This window comes from Cervus canadensis, chromosome 2, assembly GCF_019320065.1.
Source record: "Cervus canadensis isolate Bull #8, Minnesota chromosome 2, ASM1932006v1, whole genome shotgun sequence".
NCBI lineage: Eukaryota > Metazoa > Chordata > Mammalia > Artiodactyla > Cervidae > Cervus > Cervus canadensis.
Window position 1 is genome coordinate 57136615 of NC_057387.1, and position 25132 is coordinate 57161746.

Consider the following 25132-nt stretch of genomic DNA (forward strand, 5'->3'; position numbering starts at 1 on the left):
CTAGTGTAATTAAGGTAGAAACAGAGAATAATAACAAGCAATAAATAAATAAATAAATAAAATGAACAGAAAATACAAAAAGAAAAAATAAATAAAGAGTAAAAAATGAACGAATACCCCCCCCCCAAATTAAGAAAGAAATAATAAACAAGACAACTAAGGTTGAAAAGGAGCTGAAGAAATGAATCCAAAGTTTCAGCGAGCCTGAGGATTTCTGAAGGAGCTCGCTTTGGAACATGACCTCCGGCCCTGAAGGGAGAAAAGCATATGTGCTACAGTCGCTGCATGTTTTGGTGCCAGGACCCTGATCGCTAGAAGAGTGGCTCATGAGAAAGCACAGAAATTGGAGTGGACCTCAGTCGGGAGCAAAGTTGAGGCAAGGGTTTCTTGTTGACCGGGGAGGGGTTGTCCTCAGGCAGGGGACTGGGGTGGGGAGAGCCCTCAAGGGGAGAGGGTAGGTGGGCAGACATGTGTTTCCACAAGTGTGTTAGGATCTGAAGGGCGAGCCCACGGAATTCCTCCCCAGCCCGCATGTGTGTGCTGAACTTGGAAGCCCTGCAGTGACTGTCTAGCAGGCAAGTCTGGAAGGCCAAAGGCCCTTGGAATCATTTGCATCCTGAGCCCTTTGGTGCAGGGCCAGATCGGAAGTGCGTGCGGGGCTTCGTCATGGGGAATTCCCGGAGAAAAGTGTCGGTGGTGGGATGTCGGGAGTGGGAGTGAGCTCGCCCTGGGACGCCTCAGCCAATGAGGAGCTTGCGCGTGCGGGGGTGGGGCTGTGGGAAAGCCATGAAAGGCCCGAGGGGGCGGGGCCCAGGCCCTTTCTCAGAGAAGCACCCTCTGAGGGAAGGAGGCTTCGTTGTGCAGAGGCAGGTAGGAGATGGAAAGACGCGTGGGCCTTGTTTGCAGAGACCCGGGGGCTGCTTCTGCGCACGGGGGAGGTGCATGTCCGTCTCCCTTCAACGTCTTCCCCGGAGGGCAAGGTTGTCGGCCCAGCGCCGCTGGTGCGGATGCCCTTCGGGAACCCTGTGTCCGTGAGGGGCCGTCGCCGGTGGTCGGGCGGCCCCAGCGGGGTGACTTGGCTCCTGGGTCAGCAGGGCTGGCGCCTGGCCACCAAGTCGCCCTGAGTTGCAGGGGGCCGTGGGGGGTCGGGGCTGGGCTTCAGAATCTGGGGAACACCTGCCACGTGAATGCAGCGCTGCAGTGTCTGAGCCACACGCCGCCCCTGGCCGGCTGGATGGTGTCCCAGCAGCACGCCACCCTCTGTCCGGCCAGCACCTCCTGCACGCTCTGTGCCGTGCGAGCTCACTGGACCCGAGCCCTCCTTCACCCGGGAGAGGTGATCTGGCCCCGCAAGCACCTGCTGGCGGGCTTCCACAGACACCAGCAGGACGATGCCCACGAGTTTCTGATATTCACTCTGAATGCCACGCAGCAAGGGTGCTTGAGTGCATCGCAGGCGTCGGGCCATCCCTCCGAGGACACCACCCTCATCCGGCAGATCTTCGGCGGGACTTGGAGGTCTCAGATCCAGTGTGTCCACCGCCTCGGAGTCTCGGACACGTTTGCCCCTTATCTGGACATCAGCCTGGACATCACGGCGGCTCAGAGTGTGGAACAAGCTCTGAGAGAGCTGGTGAAGCCTGAGAAGCTGGCCGCTGAAAACGCCTATGACTGTGGCGTTTGTCTCCGGAAGGTGCCTGCCACCAAGAGGTTGACTTTGCACAGCACGTCCCAGGTCCTGGTGCTGGTGCTGAAGCGGTTGACACAGGTGAGCGGGGCCAAAAGGGCTCAGGAAGTGCGCTATCCCCAGTGCCTCGGCCTGCAGCCCTACACGTCTGAGCGGAAGGCAGGGCCACTGGGCTACGTGCTCTATGCCGTGCTGGTGCACTCCGAGTGGAGCTGTGAGCGAGGACACTACTTTTCTTACGTGCGAGCGGGCAACAGCCAGTGGTATAAGATGGACGATGCCAAGGTGAGCGCCTGTGACGAGAGTGCTGCCCTGAGCCAGAGCGCCTACGTGCTCTTCTACTCCCGGGAGGGTGCGTGGCAAGGGGGAGCTGGGGGAGGGGCAGCGGCCCCCCTCACGGCTGACCCCACACACCCCGGGGAGCCTGACCCCGCCGGCCCCGGGGAGCCTGCGGGACTCGCCAGCCGCAGAGCTCCTGGGTCGCAGGTGTCCACGGGGGACACAGAGGTCGAAGGTATCAGCTTAGAGCAGTGGAGACGCCTCCAAGAGCACAAGCGGCCGAAGCCGACCTTCGACCTCCGGAAGACCCAGTCAGCCCTGCCTGCCGGCGCAGTCGTGATTCACCAGTCCAACCACGGAGGAGGGAGACACGGCAAGCTGCCTGAACAGGAGCATGACCGGCTCGGCCATTCCAGCATGGACAGCCCGCCTCCGGGCCTCACGAGCGTTGGCAATGGCCCTTATGCCAGCGGGAGGGCCCGAGCGACCAAGAGGAAGAACAAGAAGCCGCGGCCATCTCTGAGGCTGTGGCTCTGAGGTAGGCTCTGAGGCACATGCGTGAAGACGCCCAGGCACACTCTGCGTGCGGCACGCCCTGTGTGACCCACCAAGTGTTCTGGCGAGGAGCGAGTTCCTCTCGGCGGTGTGGCTGGTGCAGCCTCCTGGAAAAAGGCGGGGCCTGCAGTGTGCCCGGGGCCACGGTGTTCACCTGGATCGCGCTGAGCAGCCGAGCTGTCGAGCGCTGCCTCTGCTGGGAAGTTCCTGGAGAGGATGGGGTGCGTGACCGGGTCTCAGCACGATCCGAGGGCCTCGCACTTCTGCGGGGGTGGGGGAGTCCTCTCTGGACGGGACTTTGGGTGTGGCTTTGCCTTTCTTTCCCCGTCTGCATTCTCTGGCCGCACCGCTGGCCTCTGGTGAGTGATGCGGCAGGGAGACGCCTCCCAGTATGCCCACAGCCAACGGAGCAAGGAGACGAGCTCCTGAGCCGTCCGGGGTGCACGGAGGAGCGGGTGCAGGTGCGTGAATCATCTCCTTCTGGCCGGTCAGGCTCTCGAAAACGCCCCACACGTCGAGCAGGGTCCGGGGAGAAGATGGGCGACCAGGCTCTATATGTGGAATGTCCTTGGGAGGTGTAGTGCTACTTGGGAAAGGGACCTCCGGCAGGAATGACGCAGGGATGTGTTCGTCACCGGCAGGACGCTCGTGCCAGAGTTGCCTGGGCTCCATTTCCAGTGCAAGGAGTCTGCTGCAGAACCTCCAAGTGCCAAACGGGACAAGTGATTCACCGTGCCACGAGCACCAGCACCAGCACCACCGGCACCAACACGATGGCCAAGGGGAGAAAGGCGACCCATGGAGTCCCAAAGAAACTTCTCCACCAGCATGGCACAGGGGCCTAAGTGGAGATGGGTCATGCAACCATTGCTTTCTGAAAGCAAAGGTCCTCCCCGCACTGAGGAAAGACGCAAGCCCGCCCTAGATTGTGAGAGCAAGACAACTGGACATCCGACTCTGCCCATCCTACCTGTCAGTCAGTTGTCTCGTCCAGCTTGGCCCCGGACAAAAGCGGGTGGACGCCATGAGACGCGGTCGGCCTCTGAAGTGTCTGGGGCGGTGGGGAAACTGTCCTCTCCTAGCTGCTTTCCCGCCTGCCTCGTGATCCCGTGACCTGGTGGAGGGGCGCCCGAGGACCCTCATCAATCCCCTCTTGCGGTTTCTTTCTTTCTCTTGGTTGCCGGCTTCAAACCCAAAACGGTGGACCTGGAATTAGCGATTTAGCATCTCGGACCTAGAGGGACAAGTGTGGCTCCTGACCGCGCTAGTCGGCTTGGCAAGGAACAGAGAACGTTCCGCTGGCTTTTTCCCCCCGCACGGTTACCTACAAAGCACCGTGCCCACCACACGCAGAGAGGAAAAAGAATGATGAGCAGTACCTTCGCCCAAGAACACAAACAAGCGTGCCCTGGACGAGGAAGTCGAGCCACCCACAGGCCGCCCTCAGTATCACCACCAGTCTTCCTCTGCCCCATCGCCTCAAATGAACTTTCTGCTTGCCCCATCTACACCCTCTGAAGAAGAAGACGAAGAAGAAGAAGAAGGAGCAGAAGAAGGAGAAGGAGAAGGAGGTGAAGAAGTTGAAGAAGGAGAAGAACAGTGATTGGAATGGCGTGGCAGAGGGAAGGGGAATGTCGCCTGATGCTGGGGGAAATCCGTTGAAAAGAGAGACAAATACTGGCTGATCTGCCTTCTCTGTGCCATAGGAAGGAGGCAAAAGGACAGCAAGTGTGTGAGCACGTGCGTCATAAAGCACAAAGCAGTGGGGTCCTGGGATGGGATGGGGCAGCGGGAGGTGGGAGGGGTGCAATAGGCTAAGGAAGAAAGCGGGGTCAGGACCGTCTTTTCCTAGTAAGGATCAACGGAATCACCACATCAGCTATGGCAAGCCCATGGACTGTGGGACGCCCGTAGTGTTGGAAGGCAAGCACAATATCCAGGTCGGCAGAGCAAACAAACATACATGTCACACGCCAAGAAGGAAACCAACAGTCGTCCTCCTCCAGGAGGGAAAACTCTTTATACCTTACGTTATAGTGCGTTTTGAGCCCCTACATTGGAAAGATGACTCTAGAAGTCAACTAGTGTAATTAAGGTAGAAACAGAGAATAATAACAAGCAAAAAATAAATAAATAAATAAAATGAACAGAAAATACAAAAAGAAAAAATAAATAAAAAGTAAAAAATGAACGAATACCACCCCCCAAAAAAAGAAAGAAATAATAAACAAGACAACTAAGGTTGAAAAGGAGCTGAAGAAATGAATCGAAAGTTTCAGCGAGCCTGAGGATTTCTGAAGGAGCTCGCTTTGGAACATGACCTCCGGCCCTGAAGGGAGAAAAGCATATGTGCTACAGTCGTGGCATGTTTTGCGTCCACGGACCGCACTTGGATCCGCCTACCGTAATGAGTGGCTCCCAATGAGAAAGCATCGAAATGGGAGTGGACCTCAGTCGAGGGCAAAGTTGAGGCAAGGGTTTATTGTTGTCCGGGGAGGGGTTGTCCTCAGGCAGGGGTCTGGGGTGGGGAGACCCCTCAAGGGGAGAGGGTAGGTGGGCAGACATATGTTTCCACAAGTGTGTTAGGATCTGAAGGGTGAGCCCACGGAATTCCTCCCCAGCCCGCATGTGTGTGCTGAACTTGGAAGCCCTGCAGTGACTCTCTAGCAGGCAAGTCTGGAAGGCCAAAGCCCCCCCCGAATCATTTGCATCCTGAGCCCTGTGGTGCAGGGCCAGATCGGAAGTGCGTGCGGGGCTTCGTCATGGGGAATTCCCCGAGAAAAGTGTCGGTGGTGGGATGTCGGGAGTGGGAGTGAGCACGCCCTCGGACGCCTCAGCCAATGAGGAGCTTGTGCGTGCGGGGGTGGGGCTGTGGGAAAGCCATCAAAGGCCCGAGGGGGCGGGGCCCAGGCCCTTTTTCAGAGAAGCACCGTCTGAGGGAAGGAGGCGTCGTCTTGCAGCTGCAGGTAGGAGATGCAAAGACTCGTGGGCCTTGATTGCAGAGACCCGGGGGCTGCTTCGGCGCACGGGGGTGGTGCGTGTCCGTCTCCCTTCAACGTCTTCCCCGGAGGGCAAGGTTGTCGGCCCAGCGCCGCTGGTGCGGATGCCCTTCGGGGACCCTGTGTCCCTGAGGGGCCGTCGCCGGCGGTCGGGCGGCCCCCGCGGGGTGACTTGGCTCCTGGGTCAGCAGGGCTGGCGCCTGGCCACCAAGTCGCCCTGAGTTGGAGGGGGCCGTGGGGGGTCGGGGCTGGGCTTCACAATCTGGGGAACACCTGCTACGTGAATGCAGCGCTGCAGTGTCTGAGCCACACGCCGCCCCTGGCCAGCTGGATGGTGTCCCAGCAGCACGCCACCCTCTGTCCGGCCCGCACCTCCTGCACGCTCTGTGCCATGCGAGCTCACGTGACCCGAGCCCTCCTTCACCCGGGAGAGGTGATCCGGCCCCACAAGGACCTGCTGGCGGGCTTCCACAGACACCGGCAGGAAGATGCCCACGAGTTTCTGATGTTCACTCTGAATGCCATGCAGCAAGGCTGCTTGAGCGCACCCCAGCCGTCGGGCCTTCCCTCCGAGGACACCACCCACATCCCTCAGATCTTCGGCAGAACTAGGTGGTCTCAGATCCAGTGCATCCACTGCCTTGGTGTCTCGGGCACCTTCGACCCTTATCTGGACATCAGCCTGGATATCACGGCGGCTCAGAGTGTGGAGCAAGCTCTGAGAGAGCTGGTAAAGCCCGAGAAGCTGGACGCTGAAAACGCCTATGACTGTGGCCTTTGTCTCCGGAAGGTGCCTGCCACCAAGAGGTTGACTTTGCACAGCACGTCCCAGGTCCTGGTGCTGGTGCTGAAGCGGTTGACACAGGTGAGCGGGGCCAAAAGGGCTCAGGAAGTGCGCTATCCCCAGTGCCTCGGCCTGCAGCCCTACACGTCTGAGCGGAAGGCAGGGCCACTGGGCTACGTGCTCTATGCCGTGCTGGTGCACTCCGAGTGGAGCTGTGAGCGAGGACACTACTTTTCCTACGTGCGAGCGGGCAACGGCCAGTGGTATAAGATGGACGATGCCAAGGTGAGCGCCTGTGACGCGAGTGCTGCCCTGGGCCAGAGCGCCTACGTGCTCTTCTACTCCCGGGAGGGTGCGTGGCAAGGGGGTGCTGGGGGAGGGGCAGCGGCCCCCCTCACGGCTGACCCCACACAGCCCGGGGAGCCTGCGGGAGACGCCAGCGGCAGAGCTCCTGGGTCGCAGGTGTCCCCGGGGGACACAGAGGTCGAAGGAATCAGCTTAGAGCAGTGGAGACGCCTCCAAGAGCACAAGCGGCCGAAGCCGGCCTTCGACCTCCGGAAGATCCAGTCGGCCCTGCCTGCCGGCGCAGTCGTGATTCACCAGTCCACACACGGAGGAGGGAGACACGCCAAGCTGCCTGAACAGGAGCACGACCGGCTCGACCGGCCCAGCACGGACAGCCCGCCTCCGGGCCCGACGAGCGTTGGCAACGGCCCTTGTGCCAGCGGGAGGGCCCGAGCGACCAAGAGGAAGAACAAGAAGCCGCGGCCATCTCTGGGGCTGTGGCGGTAGGTAGGCTCTGAGGCACATGCCTGCAGAAGCCCAGGCACACTCTGCGTGCGGCACGCCCTGTGTGACGCACCAAGCGTTCCCGGCGAGGAGCGAGTTCCTGTCGGCGGTGTGGCTGGTGCAGCCTCCTGGAAAAAGGCGGGGCCTGCAGTGTGCCCGGGGCCACGGTCTTCACCTGGATCGTGCTGAGCGGCCGAGCTCTCGAGGGCTGGCTCTGCTGGGAAGTTACTGGAGAGGATGGGGTGCGTGACCGGGTCTGAGCACGGTCCGAGGGCCTCGCGCTTCTGCGGGGCTGGGAGAGTCCTCTCTGGGTGGGACTTTGGGTGTGGGTTTGCCTTTCTTTCCCCGTCTGCATTCTCTGGCCGCACCGCTGGCCTCTGGTGAGTGACGCGGCAGGGAGACGCCTCCCAGTACGCCCACAGCCAGCCGAGCAAGGAGACGATCTCCTGAGCCCTCCGGGGGGCAGGGAGGAGCAGGTGGAGGTCCGTGAATCGTCTCCTTCTGGCCGGTCAGGCTCTCGAAAACGCCCCAAACGTCGAGCAGGGTCCGGGGAGAAGATGGGCGACCAGGCTCTATGGGTGGAATGTCCTTGGGAGGCGTAGTGCTCCTTGGGAAAGGGACCTCCGGCAGGAATGAGGCGGGGATGTGTTCGTCAGCGGCGGGACGCTCGTGCGCAGAGTTGCCTGGGGCTCCATTTCCGGTGCAAGGAGTCTGCTGCAGAACCTCCAAGTGCCAAACGGGACAAGTGATTCAGCGTGCCCCGAGCACCACCACCAGCACCACCGGCACCAACACGAAGGCCAAGGGGAGAAGGGCGACCCGATGAGTCCCAAAGAAACTTCTCCGCCAGCATGGCACAGGGGCCTAAGTGGAGATGGGTCATGCAACCGTTCCTTTCTGAAAGCAAAGGTCCTCCCCGCACTGAGGAAAGACACAAGGCTGCCCTAGATTGTGAGAGCTAGACAACTGGACATCCGACTCTGCCCATCCTATGTGTCAGTCCGTTGTCTCGTCCAGCTTGGCCACGGACAAACGCCGCTGGATGCGATGAGACGCGGCCGGCCTCTGAAGTGTCTGGGGCGGTGGGGAAACTGTCCTCTCCTAGCTGCTTTCCCACCTGCCTCGTCATCCCGCGACCTGCTGGAGGGGCGCTCGAGGGCCCGTATCGATCCCCTCTTGCGGTTTCTTTCTTTCTCTTGGTTGCCGGCTTCAAACCCAAAACCCTCCATCAAACGGTGGACCTGCAATTAGCGATTTAGCATCTCAGACCTAGAGGGACAACTGTGGCTCCTGACCGCGCTAGTCGGCTTGGCAAGGAACAGAGAATGTTCCGCTGGCTTTTTCTCCCCGCGTGGTTACCTGCAAAGCACCGGGCCCACCACACGCAGAGAGGAAAAAGAATGACGAGCAGTATCTTCCCCCAAGAACACGAACAAGCGTGCCCTGGACGAGGAATTCGAGCCACACACAGGCCGCCCTCATTATCACCACCAATCTTCCTCTGCCCCATCGCCTCAAATGGACTTACTGCTTGCCCCATCCACACCCTGAAGAAGAAGAAGAAGAAGAAGAAGAAGAAGAAGAAGAAGAAGAAGAAGAAGAAGAAGAAGAAGAAGAAGAAGAAGAAGAAGAAGAAAGAAGATGGAGAAGAAGAAGAAGATGGAGAAGGGGAAGGAGAAGGAGAAGGAGACAGGGAAGGAGGTGAAGAAGTTGGAGAAGGAGAAGAAGTTGAAGCAGGAGAAGAAGGAGAAGAATGGTGATTGGAATGGCGTGGCAGAGGGAATGGGAAGGTCGCCTGATGCTGGGGGAAATCCGTGCAAAAGAGAGACAGATACTGGCTGATCTGGCTTCTCTGTGCCCTAGGAAGGAGGCAAAAGGACAGCAAGTTTGTGAGCAAGTGCGTCATAAAGCACAAAGCAGTAGGGTCCTGGGATGGGATGGGGCAGCGGGAGGTGGGAGGGGTGCAATAGGCTAAGGAAGAAAGCGGGGTCAGGACCGTCTTTTCCTAGTAAGGATCAACGGAATCACCACATCAGCTATGGGAAACCCATGCACTGTGGATCGCCCATAGTGCTGGAAGGCAAGCATAATGTCGAGGTCGGGAGAGCAAACAAACATACATGTCTCACACCAAGAAGGAAACCCACAGTCATCCTCCTCCAGGAGGGAAGTCTGTTTATACCTTAAGTTATAGTGCGTTTTGAGCCCCTACATAGGAAAGATGACTCTCGAAGTCAACTAGTATAATTAAAGTAGAAACAGAGAATAAAAACAAGCAAAAAAATTAATAAAATGAATAGAACATAGAAAAAAATTAAAAAATGAACGAATACACAGAAAAAAAAAAAAGAAGAAGAAATAAAGAACAAGACAACTAAGATTGCAAAGGGGCTGAAGAAATGAATCGAAAGTTGCAGCGAGCCTATGTCTTTCTGAAAGAGCTCACTTTGGACCATGACCAACGGCCCCAAAGGGAGAAAAGCATATGTGCCACACTCGCGGCATCTTTTGGTGCTAGGACCCTGAACGCTAGAAGAGTGGCTCGTGAGAAAGCATCGAAATGGGAGTGGACCTCAGTCGAGGGCAAAGTTGAGGCAAGGGTTTATTGTTGTCCGGGGAGGGGTTGTCCTCAGGCAGGGGTCTGGGGTGGGGAGACCCCTCAAGGGGAGAGGGTAGGTGGGCAGACATATGTTTCCACAAGTGTGTTAGGATCTGAAGGGTGAGCCCACGGAATTCCTCCCCAGCCCGCATGTGTGTGCTGAACTTGGAAGCCCTGCAGTGAATCTCTAGCAGGCAAGTCTGGAAGGCCAAAGCCCCCCCCGAATCATTTGCATCCTGAGCCCTGTGGTGCAGGGCCAGATCGGAAGTGCGTGCGGGGCTTCGTCATGGGGAATTCCCCGAGAAAAGTGTCGGTGGTGGGATGTCGGGAGTGGGAGTGAGCACGCCCTCGGAGGCCTCAGCCAATGAGGAGCTTGTGCGTGCGGGGGTGGGGCTGTGGGAAAGCCATCAAAGGCCCGAGGGGGCGGGGCCCAGGCCCTTTTTCAGAGAAGCACCGTCTGAGGGAAGGAGGCGTCGTCTTGCAGCTGCAGGTAGGAGATGCAAAGACTCGTGGGCCTTGATTGCAGAGACCCGGGGGCTGCTTCGGCGCACGGGGGTGGTGCGTGTCCGTCTCCCTTCAACGTCTTTCCCGGAGGGCAAGGCTGTCGGCCCAGCGCCGCTGGTGCGGATGCCCTTCGGGGACCCTGTGTCCCTGAGGGGCCGTCGCCGGCGGTCGGGCGGCCCCAGCGGGGTGACTTGGCTCCTGGGTCAGCAGGGCTGGCGCCTGGCCACCAAGTCGCCCTGAGTTGGAGGGGGCCGTGGGGGGTCGGGGCTGGGCTTCACAATCTGGGGAACACCTGCTACGTGAATGCAGCGCTGCAGTGTCTGAGCCACACGCCGCCCCTGGCCAGCTGGATGGTGTCCCAGCAGCACGCCACCCTCTGTCCGGCCCGCACCTCCTGCACGCTCTGTGCCATGCGAGCTCACGTGACCCGAGCCCTCCTTCACCCGGGAGAGGTGATCCGGCCCCACAAGGACCTGCTGGCGGGCTTCCACACACACCGGCAGGAAGATGCCCACGAGTTTCTGATGTTCACTCTGAATGCCATGCAGCAAGGGTGCTTGAGTGCATCCCAGCCGTCGGGCCATCCCTCCGAGGACACCACCCTCATCCGGCAGATCTTCGGCGGGACGTGGAGGTCTCAGATCCAGTGTCTCCACTGCCTCGGTGTCTCGGACACGTTCGACCCTTATCTGGACATCAGCCTGGATATCACGGCGGCTCAGAGTGTGGAGCAAGCTCTGAGAGAGCTGGTGAAGCCCGAGAAGCTGGACGCTGAAAACGCCTATGACTGTGGCCTTTGTCTCCGGAAGGTGCCTGCCACCAAGAGGTTGACTTTGCACAGCACGTCCCAGGTCCTGGTGCTGGTGCTGAAGCGGTTCACACAGGTGAGCGGGGCCAAAAGGGCTCAGGCAGTGCGCTATCCCCAGTCCGATCGACCTGCAGCCCTACACGTCTGAGCGCAAGGCAGGGCCACTGGCCTACGTGCTCTATGCCGTGCTGGTGCACTCCGGGTGGAGCTGTGAGCGAGGACACTACTTTTCCTACGTGCGAGCGGGCAACGGCCAGTGGTATAAGATGGACGATGCCAAGGTGAGCGCCTGTGACGAGAGTGCTGCCCTGAGCCAGAGCGCCTACGTGCTCTTCTACTCCCGGGAGGGTGCGTGGCAAGGGGGTGCTGGGGGAGGGGCAGCGGCCCCCCTCACGGCTGACCCCACACACCCCGGGGAGCCTGACCCCGCCGGCCCCGGGGAGCCTGCGGGAGACGCCAGCGGCAGAGCTCCTGGGTCGCAGGTGTCCCCGGGGGACACAGAGGTCGAAGGAATCAGCTTAGAGCAGTGGAGACGCCTCCAAGAGCACAAGCGGCCGAAGCCGACCTTCGACCTCCGGAAGACCCAGTCAGCCCTGCCTGCCGGCGCAGTCGTGATTCACCAGTCCAACCACGGAGGAGGGAGACACGGCAAGCTGCCTGAACAGGAGCATGACCGGCTCGGCCATTCCAGCATGGACAGCCCGCCTCCGGGCCTCACGAGCGTTGGCAATGGCCCTTATGCCAGCGGGAGGGCCCGAGCGACCAAGAGGAAGAACAAGAAGCCGCGGCCATCTCTGGGGCTGTGGCGGTAGGTAGGCTCTGAGGCACATGCCTGCAGAAGCCCAGGCACACTCTGCGTGCGGCACGCCCTGTGTGACGCACCAAGCGTTCCCGGCGAGGAGCGAGTTCCTGTCGGCGGTGTGGCTGGTGCAGCCTCCTGGAAAAAGGCGGGGCCTGCAGTGTGCCCGGGGCCACGGTCTTCACCTGGATCGTGCTGAGCGGCCGAGCTCTCGAGGGCTGGCTCTGCTGGGAAGTTACTGGAGAGGATGGGGTGCGTGACCGGGTCTGAGCACGGTCCGAGGGCCTCGCGCTTCTGCGGGGCTGGGAGAGTCCTCTCTGGGTGGGACTTTGGGTGTGGGTTTGCCTTTCTTTCCCCGTCTGCATTCTCTGGCCGCACCGCTGGCCTCTGGTGAGTGACGCGGCAGGGAGACGCCTCCCAGTACGCCCACAGCCAGCCGAGCAAGGAGACGATCTCCTGAGCCCTCCGGGGGGCAGGGAGGAGCGGCTGCAGGTGCGTGAATCGTCTCCTTCTGGCCGGTCAGGCTCTCGAAAACGCCCCAAACGTCGAGCAGGGTCCGGGGAGAAGATGGGCGACCAGGCTCTATGGGTGGAATGTCCTTGGGAGGCGTAGTGCTCCTTGGGAAAGGGACCTCCGGCAGGAATGAGGCGGGGATGTGTTCGTCAGCGGCGGGACGCTCGTGCGCAGAGTTGCCTGGGGCTCCATTTCCGGTGCAAGGAGTCTGCTGCAGAACCTCCAAGTGCCAAACGGGAGACGCGATTCAGCGTGCCACGAGCACCACCACCAGCACCACCGGCACCAACACGAAGGCCAAGGGGAGAAAGGCGACCCGATGAGTCCCGAAGAAACTTCTCTACCAGCATGGCACATGTGCCTAATTGGAGATGGGTCATGCAACTGTTCCTTTCTGAAAGCAAAGGTCCTCCCCGCACTGAGGAAAGACCCAAGGCTGCCCTAGATTGTGAGAGCTAGACAACTGGACATCCGACTCTGCCCATCCTATGTGTCAGTCCGTTGTCTCATCCAGCTTTGCCCCGGAGAAACGCCGCTGGATGAGATGAGATGCGGCCGGCCTCTGAAGTGTCTGGGGCGGTGGGGAAACTGTCCTCTCCTAGCTGCTTTCCCGCCTTCCTCGTCATCCCGCGACCTGGTGGAGGGCCGCTCGAGGACCGGTATCGATCCCCTCTTGCGGTTTCTTTCTTTCTCTTTGTTACCGGCTTCAAATCCCAAACCCTCTATCAAACTGTCAACCTGAAATTTGCGATTCCACATCTCAGACCTAGAGGGACAACTGTGGCTCCTCACTCCGCTAGTCTGCTTGGCGAAGAACAGAAAAAATTCTGCTGGCTTTTCACCCCCGCATAGTTACCTAAAATGAACCGTGCCCTCTACAGGCAGAGAGGATAAAGAATGATGAGCAGTATCTTCCCCCAAGAACATGAACAAGTGTGCCCTGAATGAGGAAGTCGAGCCATTCACAGGCCGCTGTCATTATTACCACCAATCTTCCTCCGCCCCATTGCCTCAAATGGACTTACTTCTTGCCGCATCCATACCCTCTGAAGAAGAAGAAAAAGAACAAGAACGACAAGAAGAAGAACAAGAAGAGGAGTAAGAGGAAGGAGAAGGAGACAGAGAAGGAGATGGAGGTGAAGATGGTAAAGAAGGAGAAGAACGGTGTTTGGAATGATGTGGCAGAGGGAATGGGACTGTCTCCTGATGCTGGGGGAAATCCGTGCAAAAGAGAGACAAATACTGGCTGATTTGGCTTCCCTGTGCCATGGGAAGGATGCAAAAGGACAGTAAGATTGTGAGCATCTGCGTCCTAAAGCATAAAGCAGTCGGGTCCTGGGAGACGTTGGTGCCGCAGAAGGTGGGATGGATGCAATAGGGTAAGGAAGAAAGCGGGGTCAGGGCCATCTTTTCCTAGTAGGGATCTACGAAATCAACACTTCAGCTATGGGAAACCCTGGACTGTGGTACGCCCGTAGTGCTGGAAGGCAAGCATAATGTCCAGGTCGGGAGAGGAAGCAAACATACATGTGACACACCAGGAAGGAAACGAACTGTCATTCTCCTCTAGGAGGGAAATCTGTTTATACCTCATGTTATAGTGCGTTTTGAGCCCCTGAATTGGAAAGATGACTCTGGAAGTCAATTAGTGTAAATAAAATAGAAAAAGAGAATGAAAACAAGCAAAAAAAAAAATAAAATAAACAGAAAATACAAATAAAAATATTAAAAATGAACGAAGAAGAAAAAAAAAAAAAGAAAAGAAGAAAAAGAAAATAGAAAGAAAAAGACAACTAAGATTGAAAAAGATCTGAATTAAATGAATCCAAAGGTGCAGCGATCCTATGCCTTTCTGAAGGAGCTCGCTTTGGATCGTGACCGACAGCCCTGAAGGGAGAAAATCATTTGTGCCACACTCGAGGCATCTTTTGGTGCTAGGACCCTGGACGCTAGAAAGGTGGCTAGTGAGAAACCATAGAAATTGGAGTGGACCTCAGTCGCAGAGCTACATTGTCGCAAGTGTTTATGTATGATGTAATCAAATCCCTTGTGTTTACACTGTGGAGGAAACAAGTAAGTTCAACGCATTCATGTCTGATAGAGTGTGTGAAGTACTATAGATGGATGCTCTTAAAATTTTATAGGAGACAGTGACCAAAACTCTCCCCCCAAGAAAGTATTGATTGTCAGAGGAGGTCCTACAAAGAACTGAGAAAAGACCAGAAGTGAAAGGCAATGGAGAAAAGGAAAGATATACCCATCTGAATGCAGAGTTCCAAAGAATAGAAAGGAGAGATAAGATAAAAGACCTGTTCCACCAGTTTCCCCGGAGCTCAGAGTGCTTTGTTCTCCACCCCTAATTTCCCTCAGTGGATGTTGAAGGCCGTCCACTTCAGCAGCACAGTGTTCAATCTTCGCTGAAGCAGCTGGCAAATTCCCTGTTGTAGTTCTGCTGCTGCTAAGTCGCTTCAGTCATGTCCGACTCTGTGCGACCCCATAGACGGCAGCCCACCAGGCTCCTCTGTCCCTGTGATTCTCCAGACAAGAATACTGGAGTCGGTTGCCATTTCTTTCTCCAATGCATGCAGGCACGCTAAGTCGCTTCAGTCGTGTCCACCTCTGTGCAACCCCCTGGGCGGCAGCCCGCCAGGCTGCTCTGTCCAAGGATTTCTCTAGGCAAGAATACTGGAGTGGGCTGCCACTTCCTTCTCCCCTGTTGTAGTTCAGCCTCTGGCAAATGCTCTTCACAAGTGCCAATTTGTAGTTGGCATAGATATCACGTGGAAGTAGTAGAGAGAATGTTAAAAAAGTAAAACAGAGATGCATTAAAACGCACTGTTAGGTTTGTCAACCACAAATTGGCACTTGCAATGGTCACTTGCCATCTACCTCTACAAGGGTTAAATAATGTGCTGCTGTAGCTGCTGATTTTCAATACCCCCTGAAAGGAGCTCAGGGTGGAGAGCAGAAAGGAAGCCCTCTGTGCTGTGGGGAAAACTGGTGGAACAAGTCTTCAGAGATATTTTCAGGAATCCAGTTTATAAGGCTAATGTACAGGCCCTGGTTATGGAAACTCCCACTCCCCCAGAGGAAGCCAAGAAGAATAAGGGCCCAAAACCAGTCTTGCAGGAATCCTCGTACCGGAACCTGATTGACTTAGAAACGGAAATTAGGCCCCCGCCATATGCCCCTCCTCTGTTGCAGGTTCCCCCGTGGGGGAGAGCCCCCCCCCCCCGATAAATCAGAAGAAATAAGAAAACCCCGACCCCGGAGAAAGAATAGAGAAAATAGGGGTGAACAGGATCATGGAGACCCAGAGTTACCTTCATCTACTGTACAGGCACTCCCCGTCCTAGTGGGACCAGCTAACCCGGACGGAGAGCGAACCTATCAGTACTGGCCCTTTTCCACGAGTGATCTGTATAATTAGAAAACCCCAAATCCTCCTTTTTTGGAGAAACCCCAAGGCCTCATTAACCTCTTAGATTCCATTTTGTTCACTCATAACCCCACCTGAGATGACTGTCAGCAGCTGTTGCAGGTGCTCTTCACCACGGAAGAACGGGAGCGAATCCTGGCAGAGGTGCAGAAACGGGTCCCGGGGGTCGACGGGAGACCAACCGCCCGGCCTCATCTCGTGGACGAGGGGTTTCCTCTGTTGCGGCCTAACTGGGATTTTGAGCGAGTAAAAGATAAGGAGCGTCTCCGAGTGTACCGCCAGACTCTAATGGCTGGCCTGCGGGCCGCAGCTAGAAAGCCGACAAATTTGGCGAAGGTAAATTTAATAAGGCAAGAGCCCACTGAGAGCCCGTCAGCCTTCCTAGAGAGGCTAATGGAAGCCTTTAGGCAATATACACCTATGGACCCCCAGGCTGAAGAATCACGCGCTGCAGTTCTACTAGCGTTTGTGAATCAGGCAGACCCGGATATCAGGAGGAAATTACAAAAGATAGAGGGGTTAGGAGAACAGACAATACAAGACTTACTGAAAGCAGCTAAAAAGGTATTTAATAATAGAGATACCCCAAAAGAAAGGGAAAAACGACTTCGTCGAGAAAAAAAGAGAGACCAAAAAGGCAGGCCCTAAAAAAAGATCAGTGCACTTACTGCAAAGAACGGGGGCACTGAAAAAATGAGTGCCCTAAGAGGGACCCAAAGAGAGGAATAACCCAGAGAGAGAAAATTTCCCCTAGAACTCGAGTTCTATATGCGGGGGAAGACAGTGACTAGGGGAGTCAAGACTCGGCACCCCTCCCCGAGTCCTGGGTAACCATATATGTGGAGGGGAAACCCGTTGGCTTCATGGTGGACAGTGGCGTCCAACACTCTGTTTTAAATAAAAAACTGGGACCAATGTCTAAAAAAACCAGCTTGGTACAGGGAGCCACGGGGACAAAAAAGATATTGTTAGACCACGGAACAGAAAGTAAATCTGGGGACCCACCAGGTACCCCATTCGTTTTTGGTGATACCAGAATGCCCAGCCCTCTACTTAGATGAGACTTATTGACTAAAGTTAATGCTCAGATCCATTTTGACCCTGGGGGAATGTCAGTCACGGATGGACTTGGACAGCCGATACATGTCTTGTCTCTAGCTTTAGGAGATGAATACTTTTTGTGTCTAAGACCTCAGAGGTTATAACACCAGATATACAACCGTGGGTCCACAAATATCCGTTGACATGGGCAGAAACAGCAGGAATGGGACTGGCTAAACAGAGACATCTGGTCGTCATCGAACTAAAAGCCGAGGCGACTCCTGTGAGGGTGAGGCAATACCCTATGAGCCAGGAGGCTCGGCGGGGGATCACTCCCCACATTCGATGGCTCATGGATGCCAGAATTCTCAAGCGGTGCCAATCCCCTTGGAACACCACCTTACTACCGGTGAAGAAGCCGGGGAGTACGGATTACAGACCTGTCCAGGACCTATGAGAAGTCAACAAGCGGGTGAGTGACATACACCCTACTGTCCCGAACCTGTATACCCTCCTGAGCAGTCTGCTGCCTGAGTACACTTGGTACACTGTGTTGGACTTGAAAGATGCTTTTTTCAGCCTACCCCTGGCGGCCCAGAGCCAGGAAATATTTGCCTTTGAGTGGACTGAGGGGAAAGGCCAACCGGTAGTACAACTAACTTGGACCCGCCTCCCACAAGGGTTCAAAAACTCCCCTACCTTGTTTAATGAGGCTTTGAGTGAGGACCTCTATGAATATCGGACTCGCCACCCAGAGGTCATCCTGCTGCAATATGTGGATGACCTTATGTTGGCTAGAACCACAGAGGAGGCACGCAGCTGTGCCACTGGTGACCTCTTACAGACTCTAGGCACCTTGGGGTATCGTGCTAGCACAAAGAAGGCGCAAATATCCCAGCAAGAGGTCACCTATTTGGGGTATAAGATCAGGCAGGGGCAAAGGTGGCTAACTCAGGCCATGAAGAAAACAATATTGCAGATACCAGAGCCCAAGACCCTCCGCCAGGTGAGAGAGTTTTGGGGGACTGTTAGATATTGTAGACTGTAGATCATGGGGTTTGCTGAGAAAGCCCGGCCCTTATATGAGAGAAGTAAAGAGACCCCAAACTAGACTTAGACTGAGCCAATAAAACAGGCTTTCCAGACACTCAGACGGGCCCTACTAAAAGCTGCCAGCCGAGACTACGCTGCCCCCATATTAGCCGTGGGACTTCCACCTCCTGGTATGGGGACTCTGCCGCCAGTCCCTGACTATTCCCTCCCTGACCTCGTTTGGATCAACGAGGATACCACCCTCCAGAAGGATGACAAAATGGATGGTACCAAGATCAAAACAACAACCTGATATTGCCTGCCATCCTGGGTCATCACCTATGTGAACACCTGCACACAACTACACACTTGAGAGAAAAAAAAAAACCTTGACTCTTCTCCAGACGGCCTGCCTGAGGTTCCCTCGACAAAATGCAACTGTACGAGAGACAATCCAGGCTTGCAAAGCGTGCCAGCTGATGAAGAGTGGAACGAGGTACCGAGGGGGAAGAGCCAGGGCAACACTGGGAGATAGATTTCACTGGGGTAAGACCAGGCAAGTATGGGTATCACTATCTGTTGGTTCTGGTAGATACCTTCTCAGGGTGGGTAAAAGCCTTCCCCACTAAGGAAGAGACAGCAACAGTGGTTGCTAAAAAGATCTTAGAAGAGATAGTGCCTAGGTACGGGCTGCCAGTGACTATGGGCTCTGATAACGGACCTGCCTTTGTGAGCCAGATTGTACAAGGGCTGGCCCAAGCTCTGGGGACAAAATAGAAGTTACATTATAGATATAATCCCCAGAGCTCAGGACAGGTTGAGAATATGAATCCGACCCTAAAAGAAACTCTGACAAAGTTGGCAATAGAGACTGGCGGGGACTGGGTGACCCTCCTTCCCTTCACGCTCTTTTGAGCGCGTAACACCCCTTATAAGCTGAATCTTACCCCTTTTGAGATTCTGTATGAAAGACCCCCTCCTGTGTGTCCTATGTTCGAGAGAAAATGCTTACCACCTCCTACCTTGGGACAATTTCAGCAAACACTGATGGCATTAAGTGAGGTACATAGCCATGTTTAAAAATTAATTCAAGAGATACACGAGGGTCCAAGCAAGGGGACCATCTCCTCACATAATATTGGCCCGGGTGATTGGGTTTGGGTAAAATGACACCAATCTAAAACATTAGAACCTAGATAGAAAGGCCCTTATGTTGTTCTCCTTACCACTTCTACTGCTGTTAAGGTCGACGGGATCGGGCCCTGGGTTCACTGCAATCACGTGCGGCAAGCCACCCCGGAAGAACAGAAAAAGGCTCAAGCAGAATGAGAGACAAAACCTCACCGGTCAAATTCTTTGAAACTGAAACTCGTACGACGGGAGCCCTCTTAACTTTCCTGCTGATAACAGTTTTCATCAGCCCAGGAGCAACCAGCCACAACCCCCATCAGCCAGCTAACCTGACTTGGATGATCTACAATCCTGAGACTGGAGAAGTGCTTAATTCGAGCTCCAACGTGGCCCCTAAAGGGACATGGTGGCCAGTACTGACCTTTGATTTGTGCGTGCTGGCGGCTGACAGTAATGGGTTTGGTCCCCACCAACTGACCAAGTTCTTTGCTCACGGCTCTTTCAGTCTGTTCACCCATAACTGTGAGCCAAAAGGCCCACAGTACTACGAACAGGTGCCTGTCTATGTCTGCCCGGAGAGAGGAAGGGATCGAAACCAAATTAAAAAATGTGAGAGAGTTGAGTCTTTTTATTGCGCCGCTTGGGGTTGCGAAACCACGAGAACAGTCCATTTCACACCTCCAAGAATCCTTGAGCTCCTTGGCTAAAGTAGTGTTACAAAATAAGAGAGGTTTAGATTTGTTGTTTCTGCAACAAAGAGGATTATGTGCAGCACTGAGAGAAAAATGCTGTTTCTATATCGACCATTCAGGGGTGTACAAAAATCTCTCCAGAAAGTAAGAGCGAGACTAGCCCAGCGGAAGAGAGAACGAGAAGCCCAACAAGCCTGGTTTAAATCTTGGTTTCAGCGCTCCCCCTGGTTGACCACTTTGATTTCCACCCTCCTGGGTCCACTCATAATATTAATATTGTTACTGACCTTTGGTCCATGCATTTTAAACCATCTGGTCTCATTTATTAGGGAGCGCCTAAATACCATCAAAATTATGGTATTGAGACAACAATATCAGTCAATTTCACAGGGTGAAGAAGAAGATTCCTCTACTTAAACAACAGACAGTGGGGAATGTGAGGCTGTCATGGCTAACGCCATGACAGGCAGCCTAGATTAGGAGTAGGCCTGGTTTCCCGAGGTAACATAATTATCAGGCCTCCTGGAGCTAGCCAATCAACATATGCCTAGCAAGAAAAAAGGGAACCTATCAGGGGAAAGCTGAAAGCCCCACGTTGGGCCAACAAAAATTACCTTGCAACTGTGTAACCAATCCGCTTGCGCCAACTACCTACTGGGTAACCAATCCGCTTGCGCCAACTACCTGCTGCTTTTTTTTGACCTAATAAATACCCGAGAGAACTGGGGCTCGGGGCCTTTCGTCCTCACACCCTTGATGAGGGCGGGAGGCCCTGGCTCGAGTCAATACTAAATTCCCCTATTGCAAGTTACATTGTTTCGAAGAGTCTTCTTTCCCGACTGGGGACTCGGACTACAGGCAGAACAGTATTTAATGAACTTTATCAGACATCTGGTTCTTTCTTCAGGGCCATCTCACCTAAAATCGCCCACACTTTCCTCTTAAATAAGATATCTCGATGGACTAATGACTAATCAGCCCATGCTCACACATAACTGTGGTGTCATACATTTGGTATTTTTAATTTTTGGGGGGATGCTTGGACTCAGCTATGGCCATCTAAGGCCCTGACACAGAGCATGAATTGTAGCTGGACTTAACTGCATCTTGAGCATCCCCATAATGGTAGGCACGGGCATCACAGTCAATGGTCACAGGACATAATTATTATTTCACGACTCAACTTTATAATTCTCTTCCCCCACCTCCATTCTCCCCCCCACCCGCTTATATAGTTATCACTGTTTTTAACACACTTCTCCCTAGATAATATTTTACATTTATCACATTTCCAATACTCAGATTAGCACTCCAGGATGAGGTAACTATTTAAGCACCCGTCCTCCCTCAATTATGCATAGTTAATGTAGCTTAAACAACAAAGCAAGGCACTGAAAATGCCTAGATGAGTGTATCAACTCCATAAACACACAGGTTTGGTCTCAGCCTTCCTATTAACTCTTAATAGGCTTACACATGCAAGCATCTGCACCCCAGGGAAAATGCCCTCCAAGTTAATAAGACTAAGAGGAGCTGGTATCAAGCACACGCCCGTAGCTCACAACACCTTGCTTAGCCACACCCCCACGGGAGACAGCAGTGATAAAAATTAAGCCATAAAGGAAAGTTTGACTAAGCCATATTAATTAGGGTTGGTAAATTTCGTGCCAGCCACCGCAGTCATACGATTAACCCAAGTTAATAGGCACACGGCGTAAAGTGTGTCAAAGCACCACATCAAATAAAGTTAAATTCCAATTAAGCTGTAAAAAGCCATAATTGCAACAAAAATAAATAACGAAAGTAACTCTACAGCTGCTGAAACACGATAGCTAAGACCCAAACTGGGATTAGATACCCCACTATGCTTAGCCCTAAACACAAATAGTTGCATAAACAAAACTATTCGCCAGAGTACTACCGGCAATAGCTTAAAACACAAAGGACTTGGCGGTGCTTTATACCCTTCTAGAGGAGCCTGTTCTATAATCGGTAAACCCCGATAGACCTCACCATTCCTTGCTAATACAGTCTATATACCGCCATCTTCAGCAAACCCTAAAAAGGAACAAAAGTAAGCACAATTATAATACATAAAAACGTTAGGTCAAGGTGTAACCTATGGAATGGGAAGAAATGGGCTACATTTTCTAACTTAAGAAAATCCAATATGAAAGTTATTATGAAATTAATAACCAAAGGAGGATTTAGCAGTAAACTAAGAATAGAGTGCTTAGTTGAACTAGGCCATGAAGCACGCACACACCACCAGTCACCCTCCTCAAATAGGCACAATACACTTAAACTTATTTATATGCATTAATTATATGAGAGGAGACAAGTCGTAACAAGGTAAGCATACTGGAAAGTGTGCTTGAATAAATCAAGATATAGCTGAAACAAAGCACCTAGAAGATTTCACATGTCATGTATATCTTGAACCAATTCTAGCCCACAAATTCATTTACACTAAATTACCAAAATACTATAAATAAAACATTTACCTATTATTAAAAGTATAGGAGATAGAAATTTTAAATACGGCACTATAGAGAAAGTACTGCAAAGGAATGATGAAAGAAAAAAATTAAAGTACAAAAAAGCAAAGATTATCACTTGTACCTTTTGCATAATGAGTTAACTGGTAAAAACTTAACAAAACAAATTTCAGCTAAGTACCCCGAAACCAGACGAGCTACTTATGAGCAATTTACCAAGAACCAACTCATCTATGTGGCAAAATAGTGAGAAGATTTATAAGTAGAGGTGATACACCTAACGAGCCAGGTGATAGCTGGTTGTCCAGAAAATGAATATTAGTTCAGCTTTAAAAATACCGAAAATATGAGCAAATTATACTGTATTTTTAAAAGTTAGTCTAAAAAGGTACAGCCTTTTAGAAATGGATACAACCTTAACTAGAGAGTAAAACTTGACAACACCACAGTGGGCCTAAACGCAGCCACCAATTAAGAAAGTGTTAAAGCTCAACAATAAAATTACATTAATTTCAATAATAAATAATCAACTCCTAGCCTAATACTGGACTAATCTATTAAAAATAGAAGCAGTAATGTTAATATGAGTAACAAGAAATACCTTCTCCCTGCCTGAGTTTAAGTCAGTGCCTGAAAATATTCTGACTATTAACAGCAAAATAAGAATATCCTAACTATAAATAGCTTATTAATCACACTGTTAATCCAACACAGGAATGCACTTAAGGAAAGATTAAAAGAAGTAAAAGGAACTCGGCAAACACTAAACCCCACCTGTTTACCAAAAACATCACCTCCAGCATAACTAGTATTGGAGGCACTGCCAGCCCAGTGACAACTGTTAAATGTCCGTGGTGTCCTGACCGTGCAAAGGTAGCATAATCACTTGTTCCCTAAATAAGGACTTGTATGAATGGCCACACGAGGGTTTTACTGTCTCTTACTTCCAATCAGTGAAAACGACCTTGCCGTGAGGAGGCGGGAATATGCGAATAAGACGAGAAGACCCTATGGAGCTTTAACTACTTAGCCCAAAGAAGCAAACTTAATTGCTAAGGAAACAACAACACTCTTTATGGGCTAACAGCTTTGGTTGGGGTGACCTCGGAGAACAAAAAATCCTCCGAGCGATTTTAAAGACTAGACCCACAAGTCAAATCACACAATCGCTTATTGATCCAAAAAATTGATCAACGGAACAAGTTACCCTAGGGATAACAGCGCAATCCTATTCAAGAGTCCATATCGACAACAGGGTTTACGACCTCGATGTTGGATCAGGACATCCTGATGTTGCAACCGCTATCAAAGGTTAGTTTGTTCAACGATTAAAGTCCTACATGATCTGAGTTCAGACCGGAGTAATCCAGGTCGGTTTCTATCTATTATGTATTTCTCCCAGTACGAAAGGGCCAGAGAAATAAGGCCAACTTCAAACAAGCGCCTTAAATCAATTAATGATCTTATCTTAATTAATTTCACAAACAAACTTCACCCTAGAAAAGGGTTTTATTAAGGTGGCAGAGCCCAGTAATTGCATAAAACTTAAACCTTTATAATCAGAGATTCAAATCCTCTCCTAAACAAAATGTTTATAATTAATGTTTTAATACTAATTGTTCCTATTCTCCTAGCCATAGCATTCCTCACACTAGTAGAACAGAAAGTCCTAGGATATATGCAATTTCGGAAAGGCCCAAATGTTGTAGGCCCCTACAGCCTACTCCAACCTATTGCAGATGCTATTAAACTTTTTATTAAAGAACCACTACGACCCACCACATCCTCAATTTCAATATTTATTTTAGCCCTAAGCCTAGCCCTAACTATATGAATCCCCCCACCGATGCCATATCCTCTCATCAACATAAACCTAGGAGTTCTATTTATACTAGCAATATCAAGCCTAGCTGTATATTCTGTCCGTTGATCAGGCTGGGCCTCCAATTCTAAATATGCACTAATTGGAGCCCTACGAGCAGTAGCACAAACAGTTTCATATGAAGTAACACTAGCAATTATCCTATTATCTGTTCTCCTAATAAATGGGTCCCTCACACTTTCCACTCTAATTATTACACAAGAACAAGTGTGACTAATTTTTCCAGCATGACCCTTAGCAATAATATGATTCATCTCAACACTAGCAGAAACAAATCGAGCCCCATTTGACCTCACCGAAGGTGAATCAGAACTAGTCTCAGGCTTTAACGTAGAATATGCAGCGGGACCATTCACCCTATTTTTCATGGCAGAATATGCCAACATTATTATAATAAATATCTTCACAACAATTCTATTCCTAGGAGCATTTCATAATCCAATTCTACCAGAACTTTACACAATCAATTTTACTATTAAATCTCTACTACTAACAATCTCTTTCCTATAAATCCGAGCATCTTATCCTTGATTTCGCTATGAACAACTAATGCATCTATTATGAAAAATTTTCTTACCTCTAACACTAGCCCTATGCATATGACATGTATCACTACCCATTTTCCTATCAAGCATCCCCCCACAAACATAAGAAATATGTCTGACAAAAGATTTACTGTGATAGAGTAAATAATAGAGGTTTAAGCCCTCTTATTTCTAGAACTATAGGAATTGAACCTACTCCTAAGAATCCAAAACTCTTCATGCTCCCAATTACACCAAATTCTAATAGTAAGGTCAGCTATTTAAGCTATTGGGCCCATACCCCGAAAATGTTGGTTTATATCCTTCCCGTACTAATAAACCCAATCATCTTTATTCTTATCTTATCAACAATAATACTAGGAACTATCATTGTTATAATCAGCGCCCATTGACTACTTGTTTGAATTGGATTTGAAATAAATATACTCCCTATCATTCCTATTATAATAAAAATGCATAACCCCCAAGCTACAGGAGCATCAACCAAATATTTTTTAACCCAATCAACAGCCTCAACACTACTAATAATAGCCGTAGTTATCAACCTAATATTTTC

General features: G+C 52.2%; 2 protein-coding genes and 1 pseudogene across 2 annotated transcripts; all 3 read left to right on the forward strand.

Annotated features, from left to right (window-relative positions):
* Positions 1-433: 433 nt before the first annotated feature.
* LOC122428885 (ubiquitin carboxyl-terminal hydrolase 17-like protein 6) lies at positions 434-2503 on the forward strand. The gene has a single exon (XM_043449025.1). The coding sequence runs from the start codon at positions 878-880 to the stop codon at positions 2501-2503; it is 1626 nt and encodes a 541-aa protein (XP_043304960.1). The 5' UTR covers positions 434-877.
* A 2991-nt stretch (positions 2504-5494) lies between these two features.
* LOC122428893 (ubiquitin carboxyl-terminal hydrolase 17-like protein 6) lies at positions 5495-7096 on the forward strand. The gene has a single exon (XM_043449038.1). The coding sequence runs from the start codon at positions 5495-5497 to the stop codon at positions 7094-7096; it is 1602 nt and encodes a 533-aa protein (XP_043304973.1).
* Positions 7097-10189: 3093 nt separating this feature from the next.
* LOC122428903 lies at positions 10190-11816 on the forward strand (annotated as a pseudogene).
* The last annotated feature ends 13316 nt before the right edge of the window (positions 11817-25132 follow it).

Excerpts from the sequence above, each read along its gene's own strand:
- LOC122428885 (XM_043449025.1), top strand. The coding sequence starts at position 878 with ATGGAAAGACGCGTGGGCCTTGTTTGCAGAGACCCGGGGGCTGCTTCT.
- LOC122428893 (XM_043449038.1), top strand. The coding sequence starts at position 5,495 with ATGCAAAGACTCGTGGGCCTTGATTGCAGAGACCCGGGGGCTGCTTCG.